At 45.3% G+C, this 22964-nt stretch overlaps 1 protein-coding gene across 1 annotated transcript in view; it reads left to right on the plus strand.

The window, feature by feature from the left end:
• Positions 1-5921: 5921 nt before the first annotated feature.
• LOC119466370 (ATP-binding cassette sub-family C member 2-like) overlaps positions 5922-22964 on the plus strand; it is an 87759-nt gene continuing 70716 nt past the window's right edge. Inside the window, 8 exon segments of the mRNA XM_037726881.2 lie at positions 5922-6177; positions 8785-8988; positions 10109-10255; positions 13449-13545; positions 16196-16398; positions 18748-18924; positions 20116-20283; positions 22932-22964. Coding sequence (XP_037582809.2) covers positions 5929-6177; positions 8785-8988; positions 10109-10255; positions 13449-13545; positions 16196-16398; positions 18748-18924; positions 20116-20283; positions 22932-22964 — 1278 coding nt within the window. The 5' untranslated portion in view covers positions 5922-5928.

Consider the following 22964-nt stretch of genomic DNA (forward strand, 5'->3'; position numbering starts at 1 on the left):
GCAAGTTTCACACTCGCAGTCGCACCATGTGATAATAATTAACTGCCAGATGTCACCTTTCACTTTGTATGTGCATATTTTTCCGTATGCATTCCATGTGGATGTACAAATTAAGGTGAAACATATATTGTACACTTCGCGATTTCAGGTTGTTGGTAAGCAGTCGCAGCCGTACGGCCATCACCACTGCGGCGCTACTTTTTGCTGCAACAACTGCCTGCGAATTCCTCATGACGTGCTACCAAATGCAACTGTTGGGTATATTGGCCGGGAGAACCCGCTGTATTCTTCAAGGTCTCATCTTCAACAAGGTGCGCGTTCGCAATTCTTCTAGTGCTGAACAGTTAACGGTCATAAAACTGACGCCGGCTGCTGTGACGCCAGTGGACACAGTGCAGTATCGCGTTACAGCGAATGTCTCTCGGTGCTGTAGCAGTAAATAGCAATCAGGATCTACTGGTTCATTTGTGAAAACTGAGGTGCTCTACAGAGTATTTTTCGATAATATCTATTCACCTTTCTCACAGGTAGAGAATGTTGAGAAATGGCGCAGCGATCCCGTAGGCGTCAAACTCGGTGAAGTAAGTACGTGTGCAACGTGAACTTCATCGCTCCATAAATGCTTGATTCCCAAGCACCTAAATGTTGCGAGGACTGCCACGAGGAACAACGTTTTGGAAGCATAGAAGCCCTTGTCATAAAACGACCACTTATATTCGTCTTAATTTGTAAAAGTGACAAAACGGTTCTTTATTTTGTTTCACTACGCTGAATTTGGCCATAGGGCGCTGCAACTACGAAAGGTCCGCTCCGCTACGCTACACGCATAACTAAAACGTGAAAATAACCCGCCGCTCCCTTGTGGCTTAGCGGGGCAGCTCGGAGCGGAGCTGCCCGTAAAGACGCTCAACTAAAACACTCTAATAATTTCCAACATCCGCCCGCCATGGCACAGGCTAACACTCCCAGGGCTACATCTAGCAAACATAAATACCTAATATATAGTGGCCACGTGTATAGCCAACGCCATAATACAATTGGTAATGCAACGTACGCTTTATTCGGAGGTTGTGGGTTCAGCTCCCACCAGCGCGAAGTCATTATTCAATTGCATTTCCATTGTCTTCATTGTTTTTTACATTTCTCTTTCAACCACAGCTAATTTCTCCTATGTTTTCCTTGGTCTGTTGGCTTTATATGGCTATGTTTAACGCGAATAGCGGTAATGTTCATTTACGCGTATTTTACTATTTCGCGTAGGCTTGACCAATTTTACTACTACAGCCTGTGAAAACAGCAGTATCGTGCATTTTTTTTACTATATTCATGAATGTACAGAGGCGAACAGATCTTTTTGTGCTACCACGCTACGTTGACAGCTGTGTTTAGAAGAACTGAAGGCATTTGTTTTGCAGCTCAGTTGCAGATGGGTAGTTAGGTACTGTAGTAATTATTTTACAGCGTAAGCTGTTATGGGCTCATTCCAATAACCGTTTCGGTTCGCTATGATACCACCTGCGGCGGCCGCCGGCGTTGGCCCGTAACCGCTATCGCCGGAAATGCGAGAAAAATACGCGTTTCCAGCCGGGATCGAACCAGCGCCCGCTCAGTACGAGCCAGATACTCTACCACTGAGCCACGCAAGCGCTTGCTATCGCGCGGTGGAAAATGCCCTATAATGCAAGCGCCCAGGGGCAGACGACCCGAGCCTCCACCAGTATGGTGGCGCCATCTAGGTAAGGTGCCTGCAAACACAGCAGGTGTTTGCAGGCGCAGGCGTTTGCGTGCGCAGGGGCAGACGGCGATATGCTATTCAGACGAGGTGCGTAATCAACGCGCTCCCGAGCTGCCGAGCCTCCGCCAGTATGGTGGCGCCATCTAGTTAAGGTGCATGCAAACGCGGCGCGCCCGACATGTAAGTTGCAGTTGTAAGGCTTGATCGGGCTCAGCAGACTGCTGTGCAGAGAGCGCTACAAGCCGCAGCTCGCCGTCGACGCCGGGCGGACAGTTCACATCGTTCTCGCCAAAACGAGGCGAACAAGACTGCCGCGAAAACCCTGTTGTGCGTGGTGCCCAAATTGGAGCTACTCTTGAGCCACTCCACGCGCTTACGCTGTGACTGTGCTGCGTGTGCCGCGCAGGCCTGCGACTTTTTTTGGTACTATACGCAATATATTCAATTACAATTCACTCTGGACGCATATAGTATTCGCAATAAACAGCTAAATTGAACGCCGCTAAGCGGTCCTTCGAGTTATTAACTCCTCGCGGGCGAGCGAGCTCGTGGAGACTAGAGTAACTCTAGTTGAGGCGCTTGACCAACGCCTCCTATATAGCACAAGGCTGGTGCACTTCGATCCATGACGTCATGCTACCTTGCCCAACTGCCATAGAATCTAATGGTAACGCTCCCGAGTAAGCGGCCGTGATTTTGACGTCGCCGCTTTCGTCACGCCTGGCTTGGCAATGGAAATTTTGGTATAAATAGCATGACTTCATGAAGCAGAGTGCACAGGCCTGCTATATGGGACGCGCTGGTTTAGCTAAGTTGGTAAGAAAGGTGGCTTCTGAGCCTGGGCTCGTATGTTCGAAACTCACTACCGCCCAACGCCTGTCCTTTCGAGTTTATTGTGTTTTTTATGCATTGATTTCTTCAAAGCGATTACCCAGAGTGCAGTTAGTTAGGCGAGAGCTTGCGCCGACCAGGAACGTGCGGATAACACAGGCTTCCGAGAACGAGAGCGAGGGTTACGTGGCGTCGCGGCGTCGCGGCGATTCTCTCTCCCCTCAGGCAACACCTGGCGCGCTATGAAGGCAGCTGATGATCCCATTCGTCCGCCCTTCTTCGTCGAGGCGCACTCGTGACGTGGTGTCACAGCCAATGGGAATTTAGCTGCCGTTATTCGCTTGTCCAGGCGACAGACGCCAGTTTTTTCACTCAATTGGCCATTTGATGCTTTCGCATAAAAAATACCGTGCAATTCTATTATTGCGATTTGCCGTTATCAGATGGAAAGTCCTGCAGGGGGATATGTAATATTTCAATTGGATAACACATGCTTCATATTTAGACTGTGTGTACACTGTTTTTATCACTATGTTTAAGTGACACTAAGCAGAGGAGTTGTGACTCAAAGGCGATGGATACGCCGTTTCACTTGGTTTTAAATAGAGGAAGAAATAAACAAAAAATTTGCGCCTCTATAAACAAGCGCCATCGCCACAAGACGTCGCACCGTCGAGATCGATGTAGCGTCCACGACCTCCTTCGCGCCCTTTCCGTTGGTGCTTCGACTAGAGCACTGCACGGGCTCGGGCTTACCCTATAAAGCCCGGGCCCGGCCCGGCCCGGCCCGGGCCGGGCCGAGTAGAACAGTTTTTTCACGGGCTCGTGCCAGGCTCGGGCACGGCGTGTGCTTTTTGACCTGGGCCCGGGCCGGGCTCGGGTTTATTGACACGGGCCCGGGCCGGGCTCAGGCTTTCTGGTGGTGTGCATGTAACGTGCAGCGAGTTATTCTCGGGCGTCTCAACTCTGAAAAACCTTATTTTTCGGTCTCGGGCCGGGTTCGGGCTGGTTTCGAGTCGGGCTCGGGCCGGGCTCGGGCCTAAGGTAAAGGGGTGGCGGGCCGGGCCGGGCGGGTAACGTAGATTATTTCCGGACCCGGGGCGGGCCCGGGTCTCGCCATAAAAAATTTGATCGGGCTCAGGCGGGCCGCCCAACGTAAAAACGGTCCCGGGCCGGGCCCGGGCTGAAAAAATCGGCCCGTGCAGTGCTCTAGCTTCGACGCCGCGGTGCACGATCGCGTCGTCAATACGATTGCGCGTGACCCGCGTTCACTAAATGAACGTCACTGTAAGTAATTTTTAACAGTCTTGCCCTGATGTCGACATGGTCGCAGCACACTCTTCCCGACCGATGAAACGGACAGAGCACCCATTCATCAAGGACAGATAAAGAGAAGTTTATTTCAAACAGACATTCATGAAATACATGTGTACTTGGATTCATGTACACGAAAACAAACACTAGTGGCACTGGCACATACAATCAAAATGGCTCATTATGAAAATAAAAAGAACACACTAAGGTGGCATATGGATCTTCCAGGTGCACTGGCCTGCCAGACATTAATGGGCTAGTATGGTAACAACTGCGCAGTGATGCGCCCATTACGGGGCTTTATGAATCTTGTAGACCATTTGCGCAGAAACTGGTCTCTATTCAGAATGATCCAGTCTGCGCACGCTTGTTCGTACATAAGCTTACGCAAACGGCGTAGTAGCGGATACATTGCTCTGTTTGGCTGCCCCTGCATTGCCGCTGATCTTCGTTGGCGCCACAAAACAAATGCTCCTATACACCACAAAACAACATGGAATGGTATTCGCGGTTGTTTTCTTGCCTGTATTCATACACGGAACATCCGCCACAGTAGGAACCAAAATGTTTTTGATACTGTACACTCATCAAGGACAGATACATCGTGTGCACACGTCTGTCATGCGCGCACACAGGTGGGCCGGAGTGCAGCATATATCCTCATTCATGTAGACCCTCCGCCTGGCGCAAGTGCGTTATTGAACTAATTCAATTTCTCAAAGTAAACTACGTCAGAAAATTCGTGAAGTACGACTTACATACAACCTGCAGACATGATAGCATCGGATTGTAATTTGAACGTACGAGAAAACATAATTCTGTTAAGCGGAAGCTCAAAATTACACCAGCTCTCGAGACAAAAATGTTTCTTTGTCGACGCGATGGTGTGCACGCGCAGACGCAGGAAATTTGCCGGGGTAGAAGTTCTTTCTGGGGTTTTACGTGCCAAAACCAGTTCTGATTATGAGGCACGCCGCAGTGGAGGGCTCCGGGTTAATTTTGACCACCTGGGGTTCTTTAACGTGCACTACAACACTAGCACACGGGCGTTTTGGCATTTAGCCTTCCATCGAAATGCGGCCGCCGCGGCCGGCATTCGATGCCGCGACCTCGTGCTCAGCAGCACAACGCCTTCGCTGACTGAGCCACCCCGACGGGTAAACCAGGGTCGAAGTAATTTCACAATTATTAACTCTTAAACTTACAGCTTCGCTGTAAATTTAAGAGTTCTTGGAATAGGTTACAATGAGGGCGTTCGAATATTCTTTCTGACATTATCTACATGGCTTAGTTGCAGGTGTATTTTAACGTATGTAATGCCGTTCGCAAAGGGACGTCTGGTCAACTGAAGATATTGTAGATGAGAAACAACTGCTTTAAGTTATCTGGTGCCACCATGACACTGACATTAATTAAATAAGGTAACACGTCAACGCATGCACGTAGAGTGTTGCGTTAGTTTTATGAAGCATAAAAGGGAGATATTCATAACGAATGATTGAAAATTATTGAGAAGACATTATTTGCCCTATGCGTTGATTCGCTGAGAAACGGTTGCTCCTGCGCCGCCGCTGCAGCTCCCGTGCACTAGAATCATTCGAAACAGATCTCACTTCCACCGTTCTCTCTCCTTTGAAACTCCGATCACTCTTGTTGTCCGACAAATATACAATGTAAAGAAATAATCGGCTATTTTGAGTATTCATTTCTAGAGACGAACACGAATCGAACCGTGAGTACTTATTCGATGCGCATTTGATTCGCCCACACATAATAATATTTAAGAATTTTCATGGATACAGAAGGTGGAAATCTCCCTCAAGTAGGTTAAAGTGCTATTGTATTAGGTAGGTAAGTTTGTTTAAGACACACGAATAAGACACAATTGCATATACCAATGAGACAATCACAACTAGACAGTTTAGGTAAGCTTTCTAGGCGAAGATAAGCGTCGGTATGTAAGATAAGAAATTCCCCGCGAAGTTCTTTCTCCATATCGGATGCCTACTTACGCTGCGTGCGCTGGTCTACGTTTCAGGATCACAAACATGTCAAGCGAAAGCAGAAGACGCTACCCAGCCGGGCACATCACAGCGCTGCTGACCGTCGACACCTGGCTGTCTGCCGGCTTTTGCATGGTGATTGCGGTGCCACTGTTCGGAGCCCTATTCCTCCCTTTCGTCTTCTCGATGCTTGGAGTGCGGACCGGAGTCGCCCCGTCGCTCTGCTGCGCTGCATGGACCCTGCTCGTTCTGTTCCTGCCATTTCTGTGCTCCTTCCTGCAAAAGCGCTTCTGGGTGAGCATTGATGCTAATAGTTCGAATGCATACTTTCATTCATTCATTCATTCATTCATTCATTCATTCATTCATTCATTCATTCATTCATTCAGTTTATTCACCACATAGTACTGGGTGGCTACCTGGGCAAAAAGCTGTGTAGACAGCTTGACAGAGTCCCAGGTTGCCGTTACGAGGCAGATACAGCGAAACGGCAACTACAAGACGCATATATGTTGATAAAGCCAACAAATAAAAATAGTATAGGATCAAAATAAAAAGCGCCTCATCAATACACAAGAAACAGATGGAAATGTGAGGATTATATAAAAAATAAATTGATACAACGATACCTTTATTGCAACACTTTTACAAAAAAATACGCGAAAACAACTGTAGACACACAGGTATACAGGACACAGGACGAGCACTGTCTTACAAAGTAAACTTATTGAACATGGTTTTTTCGCGTGTTTTCTTTATGAAGCGTTTGTTCGCTAAATTTCAGTTGTTAGACAGCGCTCGTCCTATGTCCTTCTATCTCTGTGTCTTCAGTTGTGTTCGCGTCGACCAATACGTTAGTGTGCATCCTGTCCCAATCGCCCGTATTGCTGCCTTACTGTAGTAGTTCGAAGCATGGGGGAAGCCTATCGAGTGTGTGTGTGTGTGTGTGGGGGGGGGGGGGGGGGGGCGTGTAGCACGAAATGAAGCTGGGAGGGAGCAATACCAACCGCAGCTAATTATGACGCAAGCTAGTAACTCTCCGCGAAGCTATTGCCTTCCCTAGTTCCCTCGCAGTATGGGTCCAACACGTGACCTCTGAGACTCGGCACATGGGCCGAGAATGTTTGGTTAAAGGAAGTTTTCAATGAATGCGCCATTGTTCGGCTTTCATGCAGTAGCCCCGCTTGCAGAGCGGAAGCACTAAAACTTACCGCACGCTGATTCGTTTGGCTACAATCGTGCGCCAAAAAAACACCAAATTAGTCATGAACTCGGCCAAGCGCTGCTCATCTTCGTTCAATGCGGCCAGTGCCAACGTAAAGGGTATGTCGTCGCGGGTGGCTGTAACTGAATCAAACGATGCAAGAAAGAATGAGCACACTATAAAAAATGTATGTAGAACATCAATGACTAAAGCAGACGAGGCATTGCAGCTAGCGTGAACGCTGTGATGGCCCATCTTTTCTGTCTTGTTTTGTCAAGTGCTCTTAGTGGGAAAGACGGAGGGTCAAGCACAGGTAGGGTTCGTTTGGCTGACCGTCAAGTGATCGCAAATATGCTCTTTTGTTTCATTTTGTTTCCTTGAAAACCCATTAGGGATTTTTAAGGAGGGATTTCAATGAGCGTAAGTACATGCACGTAAGTACATGCAGGAAGAAAAATGATTATAAGTGAATTTTAACTACAAAAATATATACTATGTAAGCATGCTTCTACTTTAATATGTATACATATATACAATCACTGAATGCTAAACAAGGCACGACTACTTAGGAACTCCACTGATCGCGAGCAGAATTTTCAAATGAATTAAGGAAGGTACGGAAGCAATTTTGTGGGGAAGGCTCTTCCCGTGAGCGGCTGCTCGAAAAAAAAATGAAGCACTAAAAGTTGTAGACAGCCACGTGGACAAGACACCTGAAGGACGTAACGGATGCAGCGATATATGCGTGAACAGTGTTGAATGTAGGATGCGATTTCATAACGAATACGCTGTAGTATGACAAAAATTTCAGCATTATATCTGACGAACCATTTCGAAGTGCGTCCATTATTCAGCTTTAAATTTCCGCAAACTCAATTGGTTCACTGATATAAGCAACATATATTTATAATACTGCATATTCGTGGGCGACGAAATGCATGCAACTTTAAATGCGTAGGTAGAAAATATTGCTAACATGTTGAACTCAGAAGTGGCGAAATGGAAAACAATCAGTAGAAACTACGTGGTGCTTCAACGAAATTACGCAGCCCTTGCATTTTCTTAACACTGCTCGCATTAGTACCAATGTATTTAGCCGACTTTTTGCTATCGCTGGGAGTGGCCTCCTCGGGAGTCCAATTGTTTTTAGTGGATTGCTTCAACCTTGCGCAGTAGTAGTAGTAAACACTTTATTTAGGTCCTGAGAAGCTAGGCAGGGGGGCCTGCTAGTCGTTGGCTAGTCCCATGTCCGAACAGAGAGGCCGTGCCTCTCCGCTCGTTCACGGGCCCTCTGGACAGCCAGGAGTTGGATGTCTTGTCTGGGATCTGTGATGGCCTTCGTCCAGTCTTCTTCTCGGTTAAAATCCTGTAACACAGGGCACTGCCAGAGCATGTGATTTAATGAGCAAAATTCAGTGCCACAATCTGGGCAGAATGGATCGATGTCGGGGTGAAGTTTGTTCAGAAAGCCTCTAGAGGGGTAGGACCCCGTCTGGAGCATGCGGAGCGTGCTAGACAGAACAGTTCTGTTAATTTAACATTTATTCATTTATTTCGCAAATAGTTCTTTTTCGTTTGGTGGAGTTGAAGTATTCCCCTGTAATAAATATTTATGCTGACCATGACAAATGTATCTATTCGCATGTATCATCCACACTGCAGCGAAGGTAAATATTGCTCAACGTGCATTCTCACAGGACAACGTGATAAGGGCTCGTGACGAGCGCCTCAAGGTCATTGCGGATCTGCTTTCTACGATAAGAGTCGTCAAAATGTATGCCTGGGAAGACGCCCTTCAGGAGAACGTCCTCCGCTACAGAAACGTGGAACTCAAATGGTTGTTCCGAGTGAATATTCTAGACGCCCTTCTGGACTGTGTCTACTCTTCCACTAGTTCAGTGGTGAGTGTCATCAACAGTAAGCGGGGTACAATACTGGCCTCAATGCACGAAGTTCTGTTTAGAATGCAAAAGCCTCTTGCAATTATTTAATGACACACAGCCCAAAGTATTGTAAATAAGAAAGTTATATACTTCTGCATTATTTCGAATTTCTGAATCTCGTTTGGCCTTTTGCATGGATTTTGTTAATGAGCTTGATTACTTATGGCGGCTGTTGATGATGTGCCAATTGCGCCACGTGCTCAACAGTAACTACAGTCCTTGCCAGATACAGCTTCAGTTGAGGATCAGCACTTGTGTATATAAGTCTTTCATTTCACCTTGTGCATTTCGTTTCGGCATTTTGTGCTTTTGCGCTGCTTTTATTAATAGAAACGACATGCTTGTACGTTTTCGTCTTGTGAATGCACTCATCTTGTTGCAATGCCACGATGTGTATGCACATGAAAACATACCGCTATCTTCTCTTTCTGCATTTTTCTCACGCTAAAAGCTTTCTGGCTCTAAAACAAACGCTGTTTTAATTTTTTTTTACCTGTCCATGTTCTTCTATTGGCATTGCCTAGCTGTTGCATTGTTTCCTTGGTCGTCACTAACTAGTGGGGGATTATAGGTATCGTGAAGTGGTTGATTTCGTGTTTTACCCATAATTCCTTCCAGGAACTTTCCCGGAAAATAAACTCAATTGAATTGAACTTTCACGCTAGGCTGGGCCTAATGACATAATGTAGTACAAGGGCGCAACCACAAAGTATGGTGTGTTCATTGTTGTTGTGCTCTTGCGCTACATTATGTCATTAAGCTTGCAGTGGTAATAAACTTTATCGAACGAGCAGATGACACCTCCACCTTCGGCGGGCGGCGTCCTCAGTCCAGGATATTAAACACTATTTATAAGTACCAATTTGCGTGTTCGCGTTCTGCTTGACGTTTCGAGTTTGCTTATATATGAGGTAAGGTTGTAATACGTACGCCTACAGTGAACAGCTGTCTTCATCAATAGCCTTAGTGTATGTTTCAATATGTCACTCTCGTTTACAGATTTTCTTCATGAATGTACGCTTCTCTGATTATTGGAATATTGCGAAATGTTCAGTTGTAATATGCCTGACACTTGCAGCTCATGATCATCCTCTTCTCTACCCTGTACGCTTTGGAACCAGACATCGTGCTTACTCCAGCTTTGTCGTTCTCCAGCGTGTCGCTACTCTACATAACTGATCTCGCAATGAACAGCAGCTCACAAGCACTAAGGATTTTCAGCCTGGTGAGTGCCAAACAAAATAGCCGTAGAGACTCAAGTTTCCAGAAGACTAGCGTATATTCAAGCAATCGTAGTGTTATCTTCATTTCCGCGTTAAAGAGTGATACCTAACCTTACACTTTGGTTTTCGTTAAGTGTAAAACGTTTCACCATTATATGCTCAATGGGGTTACAATATTCAGCGGAAAACGGAAAAGCACAGAACTTTACGTCGGCGCAAGCTGACGTAAATAACGTGTTACCTCAAAATAAAGCCCGTAAAACTAAACTCAAAACGTGCTTCTACTACGGGCTGCAAAAATAACCTCTCTCACCGGTGCCACAGGTTATCGAACGTACGGCCATGTGGCCAGATCTGGCTTGGATCAGGAGAGGGTGGCTGCTGAAGTACTGACACTGAGATATGTTGGCTTTGTCTGGCGTGCCAGCGACAGAAGCCACAAAAATTGGCACTGTGTGCGCATCTTTTTACGACGCAATAACAAATACGTTTACGCAGGCATCGCTGGCACGTCTTAAAATTGCCAAGGAGGATGGCCCAAGAAACTATCATGTACTGGCGAACAGATCCGAAGTAGAAGGTTGTACGAACAGGCCGACCACCAGGATATGTTTTCACTGAAAAAAGACTCCATCAGCTTTCACATTTTAAATACTTCACTAGAAAATGCTTACTGTGAGTGTGTTTCTCGTATGTTATCGCTCTTAAATGTTGTACATAAGGTTTCACAAGCACCTTGGCATACGCCTGTGCACGTGCGATCAGTGAACTAGGAGGAGACGTTGGCACTATTTGCGCGAATGATTTTAAAGTCATAAAGCAGTTCCTACTTATGCTTACTTCTGTTCTCGGCACGTCGACGATTTCGTGCACTGCGTTCAATAAAATTTTTGATGGATGCTGGAACATCATCGATATTTTTTTTCAAGTCAGCTTATTCTTTGCTACGGTGTGTTCAAGTTAGAAAAATGTCATATTTTTGCTGAAAGAGGGCTGAAGAACATCGGAGAGCATACAGGAAAAGTTAATTTACAAATGAAGGCCAAATTTGTCGCCCAATGAATGATGCTCACCTTACGGACAAGTTGTCCTTGAGCTGATGATACATGGGTCTTGAGGCAAAGTAACATAATTATTTACACAGGCTGCGGTGCCTAAACGACATGCTTTGAGCCGTGTTCGACCACGAAAATTGAATAGATTCGTTGAGAACTGAAACCTCATATTCTTATGAATTTTCGCCGCGCCTGACGCTGTCTTCACCACATTCAAACAGGCACTTACTTTTATATGCCGTCAGTGCCCTGGCAAAAGAAGCTCTTGTAGCCAAGAGAGAGAGATAAAACATTTATTTGGACCATCGAGGTCGTTGCTCTTGAGGTCGAGTGAGTGGTGTCCTAAATCCAGGACTCCACTGGCTATGGATGCTCGACGTACAAACAATTGCTCGAAAACCGTACGAGGTCTTTGAAAATCTGAAAGACTGACCACATTCATCCCGAAGAAATGTCTCGCGGTTGACAGTTTTTGCTTTACAAGTGGAAGTAAAAGGTAGTTTGGGACACAAAAATGCATTTCTCTTTATGTTGTGTCCACCTTTGGGAATTAAAATATTGTTGTAATTTGTGTTCACAACTTGAGCACCAGCGATTACATTGAAATATACGAAAGCACATGTATATATAGGAGGCAGACTTTACCAATGACCTCTGACTCGCCGCTATCGTTGTGATTTGACTGCTTCACGCTTTACCGGGGCACAATTTCGCCCTATAGCAAGTCCCGCTCTTGGCAATATTTATTGTTCTTTACCGTCATTAAAATCTGAAATAAAATTTATTAGCGAAGAAAAGCGCTGTAGTTTTTGACACACATTCACGTTGATGTATTTTGCAGCGAAGCTATCTATGGCTAGGGTCCGGGATTTGATGGCGTCCGCGCTGAAAAACTATCATCATCAGCAATAGCTCGAGCATCGTCTTCTTCCACAGCTGGCTCCATTGCCGCTCATCATTCCAGCGTAGAATTTCACTTCTGTGGTCGTAATCGGGAGGCCGCGTTCACGGGGGTATGAGCCATTGCATAAGGGCTATGTCGTCTTACGTGACGGACAGATTTAGTAACAGGTGATGCGTGAATAAGTGTGCGTACCTATCGTCACGATGACCACCGATCAGGACAAAAAATATATTCGTCGATTTGTTCAAAATTTTCTGTCACCTCTGCGTCCTGCGCTAAACAGCTTCGCGGGTCATCTACCTTCACAGAGTGGAATGGCTCATGAATTTTTTGCTAAACGAATCCTTACGGAGAAATTTGTGGCGAATAACGGACAGAAACAAATTGTGAAGCTCAACTTTCCCCATGAAGACCAATAGACGCATCTTCTACTGAAATATATTGGATTGAAGGTCTATGAGCTGCTATGGGATCTCCTTTTGCATGTCCGCCCCCTGTGCAACAACTTTGCAAGCAAAATGTTCAATAACTTATTGATTGATCATGTGTCCAAAACTGACTACAAAGATAAAAAAATCGAAAGAAAATGAATGACAACCACCGAATGCGCCACCCCTTCAACGAATCACCCGACGCTACATTCAAGCATTGTCACTACGGGGGCAGGCAGTAATAAAAAAATGTTCACAAGGCTGCGCAAATCTTTAGCAAACTGTTAATGTCTCACAAGGAATAGCTTTAATTATATCTTTGAGAGTACATTATTGCCCTGGTGTTCTCGTTAAAACGTGCTTTATTGTTATCTTTAAAGCGAAATAGTTCACGCTTGACACATGATCGACGATTAGCCCGGAACGTTCACAGTAAATAATGTGCCATGAAGAACAATGCTGCCTGCTGTACACTGTGCAGTAGAGGAAAGCCTAGCTTTTGCAATGTTTAATCGTTGCATCTTTTAGTACGTTTATAACTGCCTGGATACTGTTCGGTTGAGTGTGGTCCAGCTCCGGAGGCTGTTATAAAACCGGTATATTGTATATGGTTATATGTTAAAGATGCTAAAACTCTCCATTATGTGACTTACGCGCCGGTGAGACTGTAGTCGACAGATTTCCATCTTAGGCTGGTATGACTCAATTACTTTCAAATATGATTGTTCTTGCGGGTAGTTCTAACAAAATTTCAATTCCGCAGTGCTGTCTGTTATGCGAAGTGTGCTTGTCATACCTTTTTCAGTCCAAGCTTGCTCTGAAAAGAATAGCGGACTTCTGTATGGCCGAAGAGTGGAAGGAAGCAAAATGTGACGTCAACAATTATGCTGCCACGAGTCAAGGTAGCAAGCCACATTATGCTGTTATATGCAAAGTGTTACTAACTTGTCCAATTTTAAACGTTAAGGCATAAGACGCCTTTCAACTCAGCCACATGGGGCCTTTTTTTCCATAAAAATCATCATCATCATCATCATCCGCCTATATTTTATGTCCACTGCAGGAAGAAGGCCTCTCCCTAGCTGCGATCTCCAATTACCCCTGTCTTGGGTTAGCGTATTCCAACTTGCGCCTGCAAATTTTCTAACTTCATAAAAATGTGCTACACTAAAGAAATTTTCTGACTGACACGTTGGCTTTGTAACCTTATTGTTTATTTCTAGCTCTCGCTGTTATTGATCAAGGTCATCATTGACACACGAACTGACAACGGCAGTGCTCATTTCCTGAAACGCAGAGTGCTGTCCAAAGCATCATTTTTAGGAATAGAGTTTATATATTGTTTAGCATTTGAATGTTATAAGCATTCAGCAATTGTGATATACATCTGCAGGGAGTTGCCTCGTAAGAAGAGAAACGTTTAAGGATACCAAAGGCAGACACTTATCTCTAGGCGGCTATTCTGTGTGAGGGAAAGGAAGGAGCGAAAAAAGGAACAAGGTGGGTAACGATTTTGACAGAGTGCAGAACACACGGGGAAGCCGTCTCAAAGCTTAGAATTAAAACGCATAGTCAAGTAAGACCTGGATGGCCTGTACGCTAGATCTGCATTCCCGCATAGGGCCCAATATTACTTACTCTGACAAAGGTTGGCTGTCGGGGTGGGCAATAGTATATAATACAATCTCTGCCAATCTTTCACGTACTGAGCACAGTCACATATCACATGTAAATATTCATGCACATGGCACAGCACAATATATAGACTCAGTAATCGCACCAAGTCTTATGACATAAGGCTTTGCGGAAGAATGGCACTGCTCCGCTAACGTTTTGGTGGTACCCTAAATGTTTTGTCATAGTCCAGTATCTGGAAGCGTCTGTGCCAATATTCCGGTCAGTCCCCGTGCTTTCCTATCGCGTTCCGCGTAGTGTTCGTAAGAGCACGAATATAAGATGGCTACCATTGAAAAGTACGCGCATTATATGATCATTTATAAATATAGACGCTCTTACCCCCAACAATCATGCCGATTAGAAAATGCTATATTAAATGTAACTGTTTCCTTCTAAACGTGTACATTCAAGGCACCGAATACTCGTAATAGACATTGGCGTGATAACACAATGATCATTGTGGCGGTGGTAAATGGCGTATAGTAGTTACGTGCAACAATATTCCCGACCACATGCCTACACTACAGCTCATGAGTTTGACAGCTACAATGAACTTCTGAATGGCCTTAGTGCAACGAAAGCAAAGTTCGTTCTTTTAATGTGCGCAATCTCCTTTGGAAAATTTGTGCGTGCCTAAAGGTGACAAAACAAGTTATTTTATTCCCCTTGGTCGATACACGAAGAGACGACAGCATAATAGTCATAGTCATGTTGCTATAAAAACTTCGTAGTCATCACTTATTAGAAAGGCTATTGGCAAAAAATATAAACCGTGCGCCTTGGAGCAAGAAACAAAACAGAACTTTGAATTTGTCCGAATGTTCTTATCTTTCCAGCGGTTAAACAAATACCAAGGTAATATAGTCCCTATTTTAAACAAGGAGATAATATTCCTTTCGTGTGTACTTTGATACGTTGCAATTACTTAGCAAATGTTGCCGGAATCACAATGTGTTTTGCTTTTTCAAAAACATCAACGTTGATCAGCGAACGTAATGATATTAGGAGCAACCTGCTGCAATATATTGAAGAATTTGTCTCATGAACGAATCATAAAAATTACTAGGACTGTGAGTTTCACTGCACACTGCCTCAGTTGACCAATAAAGCGGCCACGGCAAAATTTGTTTTAACGTGCAAGCCAGAATCAATTGGCTGTGTGTGTGTGTGTGTGTGTGTGTGTGTGTGTGTGTGTGTGTGTGTGTGTGTGTGTGTGTGTGTGTGTGCGTGTGTGTGTGTGTGCGTGTGTGCGTGTGTGCGTGTGTGTGCGTGTGTGCATGTGTGTGCGTGTGCGCGTGTGCGTGTGTGTGCGTGTGCGTGCGTGTGTGTGTGTGCGTGTGTGTGCGTGTGTGCGTGCGTGCGTGCGTGCGTGCGCTAGCGTGTGTGTGTGTGTGTGTGTGTGTGGTGTGTGTGTGTGTGTGTGCGTGTGTGCGTGTGTGCGTGTGTGCGTGTGTGTGCGTGTGTGCATGTGTGTGCGTGTGCGCGTGTGCGTGTGTGTGCGTGTGCGTGCGTGTGTGTGTGTGCGTGTGTGCGTGCGTGCGTGCGTGCGCTAGCGTGTGTGTGTGTGTGTGTGTGTGTGTGTGTGTGTGTGTGTGTGGTGTGTGTGTGTGTGTGTGTGTGTGTGTGGTGTGTGTGTGTGTGTGTGTGTGCGTGCGTGCGTGCGTGCGTGCGTGCGTGCGTGCGTGCGTGCGTGCGTGCGTTGACTATTGACGGTAATGATACACCATCAAATGGGACTTTGGTGCTGAAAAGCCAGTAATATTTTCAATATTTTCTCTGTCACGAAGAAACTTAATCATTATGGGAATTGGAATTTTGCAGCAAGCACATTCGTTGGTGGCGATGAAGCCAACTGAAAAAAAAAACATATCGCAGGTACCGTGCGTCTGCAGAAGTGCTCCTTCTCGTGGGTAAAGACTAGCCACAGTGGCTCTCTGGCCCAGATGACCGATATAAACCTTTCGGTAGAGCCAGGGGCCTTGATTGGTGTCGTTGGTTTTGTGGGCAGCGGCAAATCAACTCTGCTCGCTGCTATACTCGGAGACATGCACCTAATTAAGGGCGATGTCACCTGCAGAGTAAGTACATACAATGAACTTGTTGGAGTCATAAAAAATTGCTTGGCTTTCATAGCAGACATGACTAGCATCCTATTTGTGTCATTGTCATTTTCAGCACAATATGGGTGCGCTGCATTGTTAAAGTATATTTGGCAAACTTTGAGTCAACCTGTTGCGTAGTACAAAAGCAATTCGTACGTACACCTATTAGTAGTGTCGAAACTTACTTACGCTTTCTATGGTGTTGGTAATTTTCCTTCGTGCGTAGCGAACAGACAAAAGATTGTCATTGAGGCACAAACAAATGCCAATTATGATATGTGCCACCTGTTTCTGTGTTCATCACACCATCACTGTGTAGTCAACTGAGGAATAATAAATGAAGTAGAATTGATGCCTCTATAATGCTTGTGTATGGCAGTTGTGTAACCGAAGTGCACTGATGACCCCTAAACCAAAGTGCAGCTTTCACTGGAGCATGGTCGATCTTTAATATACGGCTTTCAGTTACGTAACCACAGTAAACATCATGAAGTTCCACAAACAGTGGTCAAAGAATTTCAAAGAACATGGTAGCACTGTCTGAAAATAGTTATGGGAGCCTTCTTGCTGTTACCTGGCCGAAGGGGAAAGTCTGTCTCCTTGAGACTGTCAGAGTCCTCACTCCCCTCGCCTTGAACCAGAGATGAAGTGCCTATGTAGGTGAAAAACGCTAAATAAACCCGCATGCTATCACAGGTTTCACGTTACAGCCATTCCTCGCTTTGTTAGCAGATGTTATGAGGCACGGGTTTTAAAGCAACGTAACTCGCGGTAAGTGCAGATTACCTTTGTGTTTCTTCTTATTATTACGTGATTTTCTAACGTCTACGCTTCGCCTTTAATACTGGAACGCGATAGCATTCAAAGATTCCTGACTGCTTCTCACGCTTCCTGGCAACTGCATCGTACGTAACTGCAATGTTTACCTACAAACGCTGGCAGCTAACGCTACCCACGAAGGCGAGCTTTCTGCTTATTTTTTTGTCTTTCCCCCGCACGACGAGATCCGCGCTGCGGCGGTTGCGCGGAGGCGAGTGCCATCTGTATGGTGTTGCAAGAAACTGAGCGGGAGGCGTCACTCCCACTACCACATACCTCAAACGGAAGCTGGAAAAGTGTTTTCTGTTTGAGCTTCCGCGTAACAGAATTATGCTTTCTCGTATATTCAAATTACAGTTCGACGCTATCATGTCTGTAGATTGTGTGTAAGTCATACTTTACGGATTTTCTGGCGCATTTTATTTTGAGAAACTCAATTCGTTCATTAACGCCCATGCGCCACGCGGAGGGCCTGCGTGGTTCTGGTTGCGTGGTTCCGGATGATTTTTCTGTAACGGGACAACGCCGCCGACGCCGACAGCGCATTTTCTGCGACACGGGGCCCTTAACGCTGTCGCGTTAAAGAAAAGAACCAGAAAGCTCGCCTTCGAGCATAGCGTTCGCCGCCAGTGTTTCCCGGTAAACATTACGGCTGCATAAGCTGCAGTTGCCGGGAAGCGTGAGAAGCAGTCAGAGACCCGTTAATGCTATCGCGTTCTACTATCACCTCTGTCATAACACACCAAACAAATCATGACAATGAGAGTGAAAGTTTACAAATTGTGTAATTCCAATTCTTTTGCGTGCCTTGTAATTCACCATTCGCGGCATTCAGGTGGTTCTGCCTGCAAATATGGTGAATCATTAAAGTTTAGCCCTAGCGTTCGATAGTTGTTTGATAACCCGGCCCTTCAGATAGTTGATGTGGTTACAGCACGTTGCGAGAAAGACAATATTATTAGTAATAACAGTTTTTCATTAGAGACAACTGATAGAGCTCGAACCCAATAAAGCCACATGCACACTTGTGCAGTGAACTCCGAAGGCAACGCAAAGTATGTAATCATTCAGTCATAATGTTCTGTCCTGAACATTTACTCATAAACATTTTTTTACGAAACTGGTCAGTAACCTTCTAAGCCGCTAGCGGTAGTTCTAATTGCCGTACACAGGAATAACGTGTCAAGCACTTCCCTCTTGTCCGGCTGTGAGTTTCTTATTCTGCCAGGCAAAGCCTCGTAGATGTTTCAAAATCGGCTCTAAGGTCATGTGCTTATCCACACATTGAGGTGCAGCTTGCTGGAGGAATGTTGGAGAAGACACTGGTTGAAGAAAATTGAAATTCCAAAACCGGCGCTGTTGCTGACATGGCCATTTAAGGGCATTTTGTATGTGTGTTCAGTTTCACGGCCACTAAAGGTGAAACAATAGTGATCATTTTAATAAATGAGGACAATATAACGAATTACTGTTACTCAAGAATCTTACGTGGTTCACTCTTTTCAGGGCCGCATAGCCTTTGCACCGCAACTACCAGTTCTGCACAATATGACAATACGGGACAACATCGTTTACGGAAAACCCATGGACGTGGCCTTTTACGAAAGAGTTGTACAAAGCTGCCAACTAATGAACGACTTCAACAGGCTGCAGTCAGGGGATATGACTGAAGCTGGAGAAAAGGTAGTTCCGTATAAGGAGAACAGAGCTAATGAATATCGCTATCGCCAACATGTGATACGAGATATGATTGATGTTCACTATCACGTTGTCCTACGTTTCTCTTTTCTTCTCCGACTGCTTCATTCTCATCTTCAAATGATCAATCGATCGATCAACTTTTATTTCAGTATCAAATGGACACAGTGGTGGGCGCAAACAAAAAGGCATGTTCAGGCTTGGCGAGGTCGGGGCACGCTACATGGCAGGAAGTAACAGAAACACATACGGCGCGAAAACTCAAGTATAATAAAAGTAAATAGGCGGGAGCGAAATAATGAGAGTAATATACAGCTGAAACGTAAATCAAACTAAGTAATATAAAAACGCGTGCGCACAACCAACTGAATTGTGTAATCATAAATTAAAACAAGTGCGCAGCGATGCAAGATACAGATGTTGAAACAAGGACTAAATAATTGCTACTACGTTTTTCGTGGTTATAAACTTTACTAATTAACGCAAACAGTATGACCGCAAGGAATTCCCTGGATACTTTGCCTGGATAGAAAGAAACATTTGACCGAAACCAATTTTAATTTCCGCCACTTTATTTAGTATTCCCTTACGTACGTTCCCGACCTTTTGCAGTTGACATTCTGACCAAAAAAAAAAAATAGGAGTGCGAACCATGGTGTTATATGAAATTTTTACGAAGACTTAAACGTATACACAAACAATATCTCTTTTTTGCCTCCAGTAGGTTTTAGCATTTGAGCAAAAAAAATTTCTGGGACCTATGAAAAACAACCATTTTCTCGCGTTAACGAAAGTGTTAAATAACAGCTGTAAAGGTCTATTCGTGCATGCAGTATTAGGGCTAAAACGTTTTTAAAATGTTTTAGTCGCTAATAGCGTCTGCAAAAAGCACAATATTGCCTCACTTCTGCGTTGTGTAAATTGAGCGATTACCTTCACTGGGTCATGTAATATAAACAAAGCATCTGTCCTGCTCGCTGGTGTTTAATCGACGAACTACAAGCACTCGAAAAAATAACGCCCATACTCGATATAATAACGCCCCATGAAAGCAACAATGTTCCTCTAGGGCCGATACTAAATTTACTAGAGCTGGAATATTCCATCTCTAGTATAAATATAGAATAGAACGTTAGTGTCAATGAATATTAATGTTTTCGCATTCAAAACACGCAGGGGACAAACCTGAGTGGCGGCCAAAAGCAGCGCATCTCGATTGCCCGGGCGGTGTACAGCCAGAGTGATGTGTACCTGCTGGACGACCCGCTCAGCTCCCTCGACCCTGTCGTCGCCAGCCGCCTGTTTCGGGAGGTCATCAGCAGTGACGGCTTACTGAGAAACAAGGTGAGCTCCACGTTAACGTGAACGTCGTTCGTGTATAAGCATGCAGCAGCATAAAAAACGCAGTACTCCTTTTTACCATACCATATACTAAATCGACTTGTGTCAATGTATGATGCGCCAAGTGACCGTAGTAAGCGGAACTGAGGTGACTCGTAATGTGATGAGCACGATCCAGAAGGGGAAGACAAGGGCGGATGGTGTTGACTGAACAGTCGGTGAGGAAAACGTTCGCGGAGAGGAAGTCAATGTGAAGGATTACGTCGTCAGGCATTTGTAAAGGGCAGTGAAGAGAACATCTTTGTGCTGATTGGTGATGCAGACACGGGTGGTACAAATTTCGGTGGCAGCAGCTGTTCCGCCTTCAGCGACGCGGACGACCTTAGTCGTTCCCGGCATCCGATTCTTTCAGCGAAATAAGCACTCACGATTGAGAGGTGCGCCCGAGCGTCGATTAGAGCAGTCACATGTACGCCGTCGACCTATACGTCGAGGAGCTACTGAATTGTGGCGATTGTGCATAAAGGATTTTGGGTTGGTTGGAACAACGCAGCGCGAACTAAGGAGCTGCATTACCTAGTTTTCTGGGAGGGAGCGTCGTAGAACAGTTGGAGAGGATAATCGGCAGGGCTGGTGATAGAAAACTACCGTGTAAGTGAGCGGGTGTAGTGAGACGGAGCATCAAGTTCTTAAGATGCAACGTGGCCAGTGGATTAAAGTTGTCTGGGAGTGGGATTCGGGGTGGACCCCAACGACTTCGGCAGTGGTGGGGGATGCGGTCGACGCGGTGACAGTGAAGACATGTGAAGTTATCGTCGGCGGTTCACCATGTAAGCGGATTGCGATGCTGTGGAGGGAAGCCGGATGTGGGGTGAGGTGGAGGGGCAAAATTCGGTCAGACATTGGGGCGGCCAGACGAGGAAACGGTATGAACGCTTACGTTGGCGATATTCTCTGGAAAGACTGCTTGAATAAGTGGTATCGGAACCAGATGTAGGCCGAATTACTTTGTGTCCAGAACAGTATGGAGGCATCTCGAGTTCACGCCGAACAATGCGCGTCACGTTATCGCAGGTGGTGGCTGTACGATGGATATCATCACACGATATCCTTCAGTCATTCCACTGGGCGTGCCACGTGCCGTTCCCACCCACTCAATATTGTTCCTTGCCAGCCTTTTGTAAATTGTTTTAGGTATTCTTTTTTTTTCCAAGCGTTGTTGAAATTTGGAACAACCTAGCTGGTTCCTTGCGGGAAAAACATAATGATGAGTTTTTGAAAGAATTGTCTAACCACATTGTGTAATTACGTTTCAAATTCATTGTATGTTGTTTTGATCTAGTGTCTAGTGTATCCACTTCTGCTATGTCTCGTGTATCGAGACAGCAGTGTCTGTAAATAAATAAATAAATAAACCAACAACGTCGCTGCTGTATTCGTCAGGCGGGCGACCTGATGAGCGATGCAGAGTTGGCGGAAGAAGAGGCAAGGCAGTAAGCTGCAGTAATGGTGATCGCGGTGTTCCGTCGGCGGTCTATATAAGGTCAAGCAGTGCAGGCGCTGGTTTTCCAAAAGCATCCATGCCCAGAAGCATCGAGGTGGATCTAAAAAGGAAACGAGCGAATGTACAAAGTATAGCTGTAAGCTTGTGGCCATGGCGATGTCAAGCCCCGCAGTGAATAAGTATCTGCGAGGGCCAGTACAGGATGTTGAATTTCAATAAGCTCCACTTTAGCAAAGGAGCATTTGTTGAGAAAGAGGTGCTTTATTATGCTAACGTCACGCCTATATACTTGAGTACGTTTGTGTGGTTTTGGGACGATCAGTCTGTAAATTTATGGGTTATGCTTGAACGTGCACAAAATAGAGCCGTCCAGGTTTGTTTCAAATGACTATTTCTCTCACGGTGTTACTTCAATAAAAAGTAAAATAGACTGAGCCCCTTTGCACCAATTTAGACGCCGCGATAAACTGATCGCTTCGTGCAATATATACTATGAAAAGTTTGAGATAAAGAGATAAAATCGTGTTTTGCCTCCGAATTTGGTGTTTCGCTGTGGAGACCATGCCTGCAATGTCCATGAAATACCGTGCCGCATGAATCTCATTGAAATACTCGTTCTTCTCACATGTCCTCTCCCTATTGTCCTCTCCATCTGCCTGAAACTGTTAATGATTGCGTTTCTCAAGGCGTGGCACGTAGATTGCTTTCCGAGCATAACTTTGCTGCTCGCCACTTTTTTTCTTGCTTGTTATGTTTACTGTAGTTTGCTTCCATGCTTTGCACTCGTTTTCCTTTCTGGTCAGTTCCAATTTGTAACGTGCCCCCTCCTCCTCCCCCCATTCCTGCAATAATGCCTGTTGGCGTAGCAGCTTGCGATGTTTCAGTGATTTCGATGCGCGCACAGGCAGCAGATAGAATGGGAGACAAGTGTGCTAATGACAAACGTATCCCTTATTAGCAATGAGTAAATAAAACAGTATTACCCGAATACCTGCTGCTAAAAAAAGCGCACTGTGTTTACTTCGAAGTACTTCATTACGAAGCGTTGTGACTGCCACTTACCATGCCATGCCTGTATTTTCAGCTTCAATGTGTATCCTGCTTGCCCGCTATAGTAAATTTGTGTTTCAACACGCCCTCTTTTCAGACGCGCATAATGGTCTGCAACCAGGGGCACTAT

This window comes from Dermacentor silvarum, chromosome 10, assembly GCF_013339745.2.
Source record: "Dermacentor silvarum isolate Dsil-2018 chromosome 10, BIME_Dsil_1.4, whole genome shotgun sequence".
Classification (NCBI taxonomy): Eukaryota; Metazoa; Arthropoda; class Arachnida; order Ixodida; family Ixodidae; genus Dermacentor; species Dermacentor silvarum.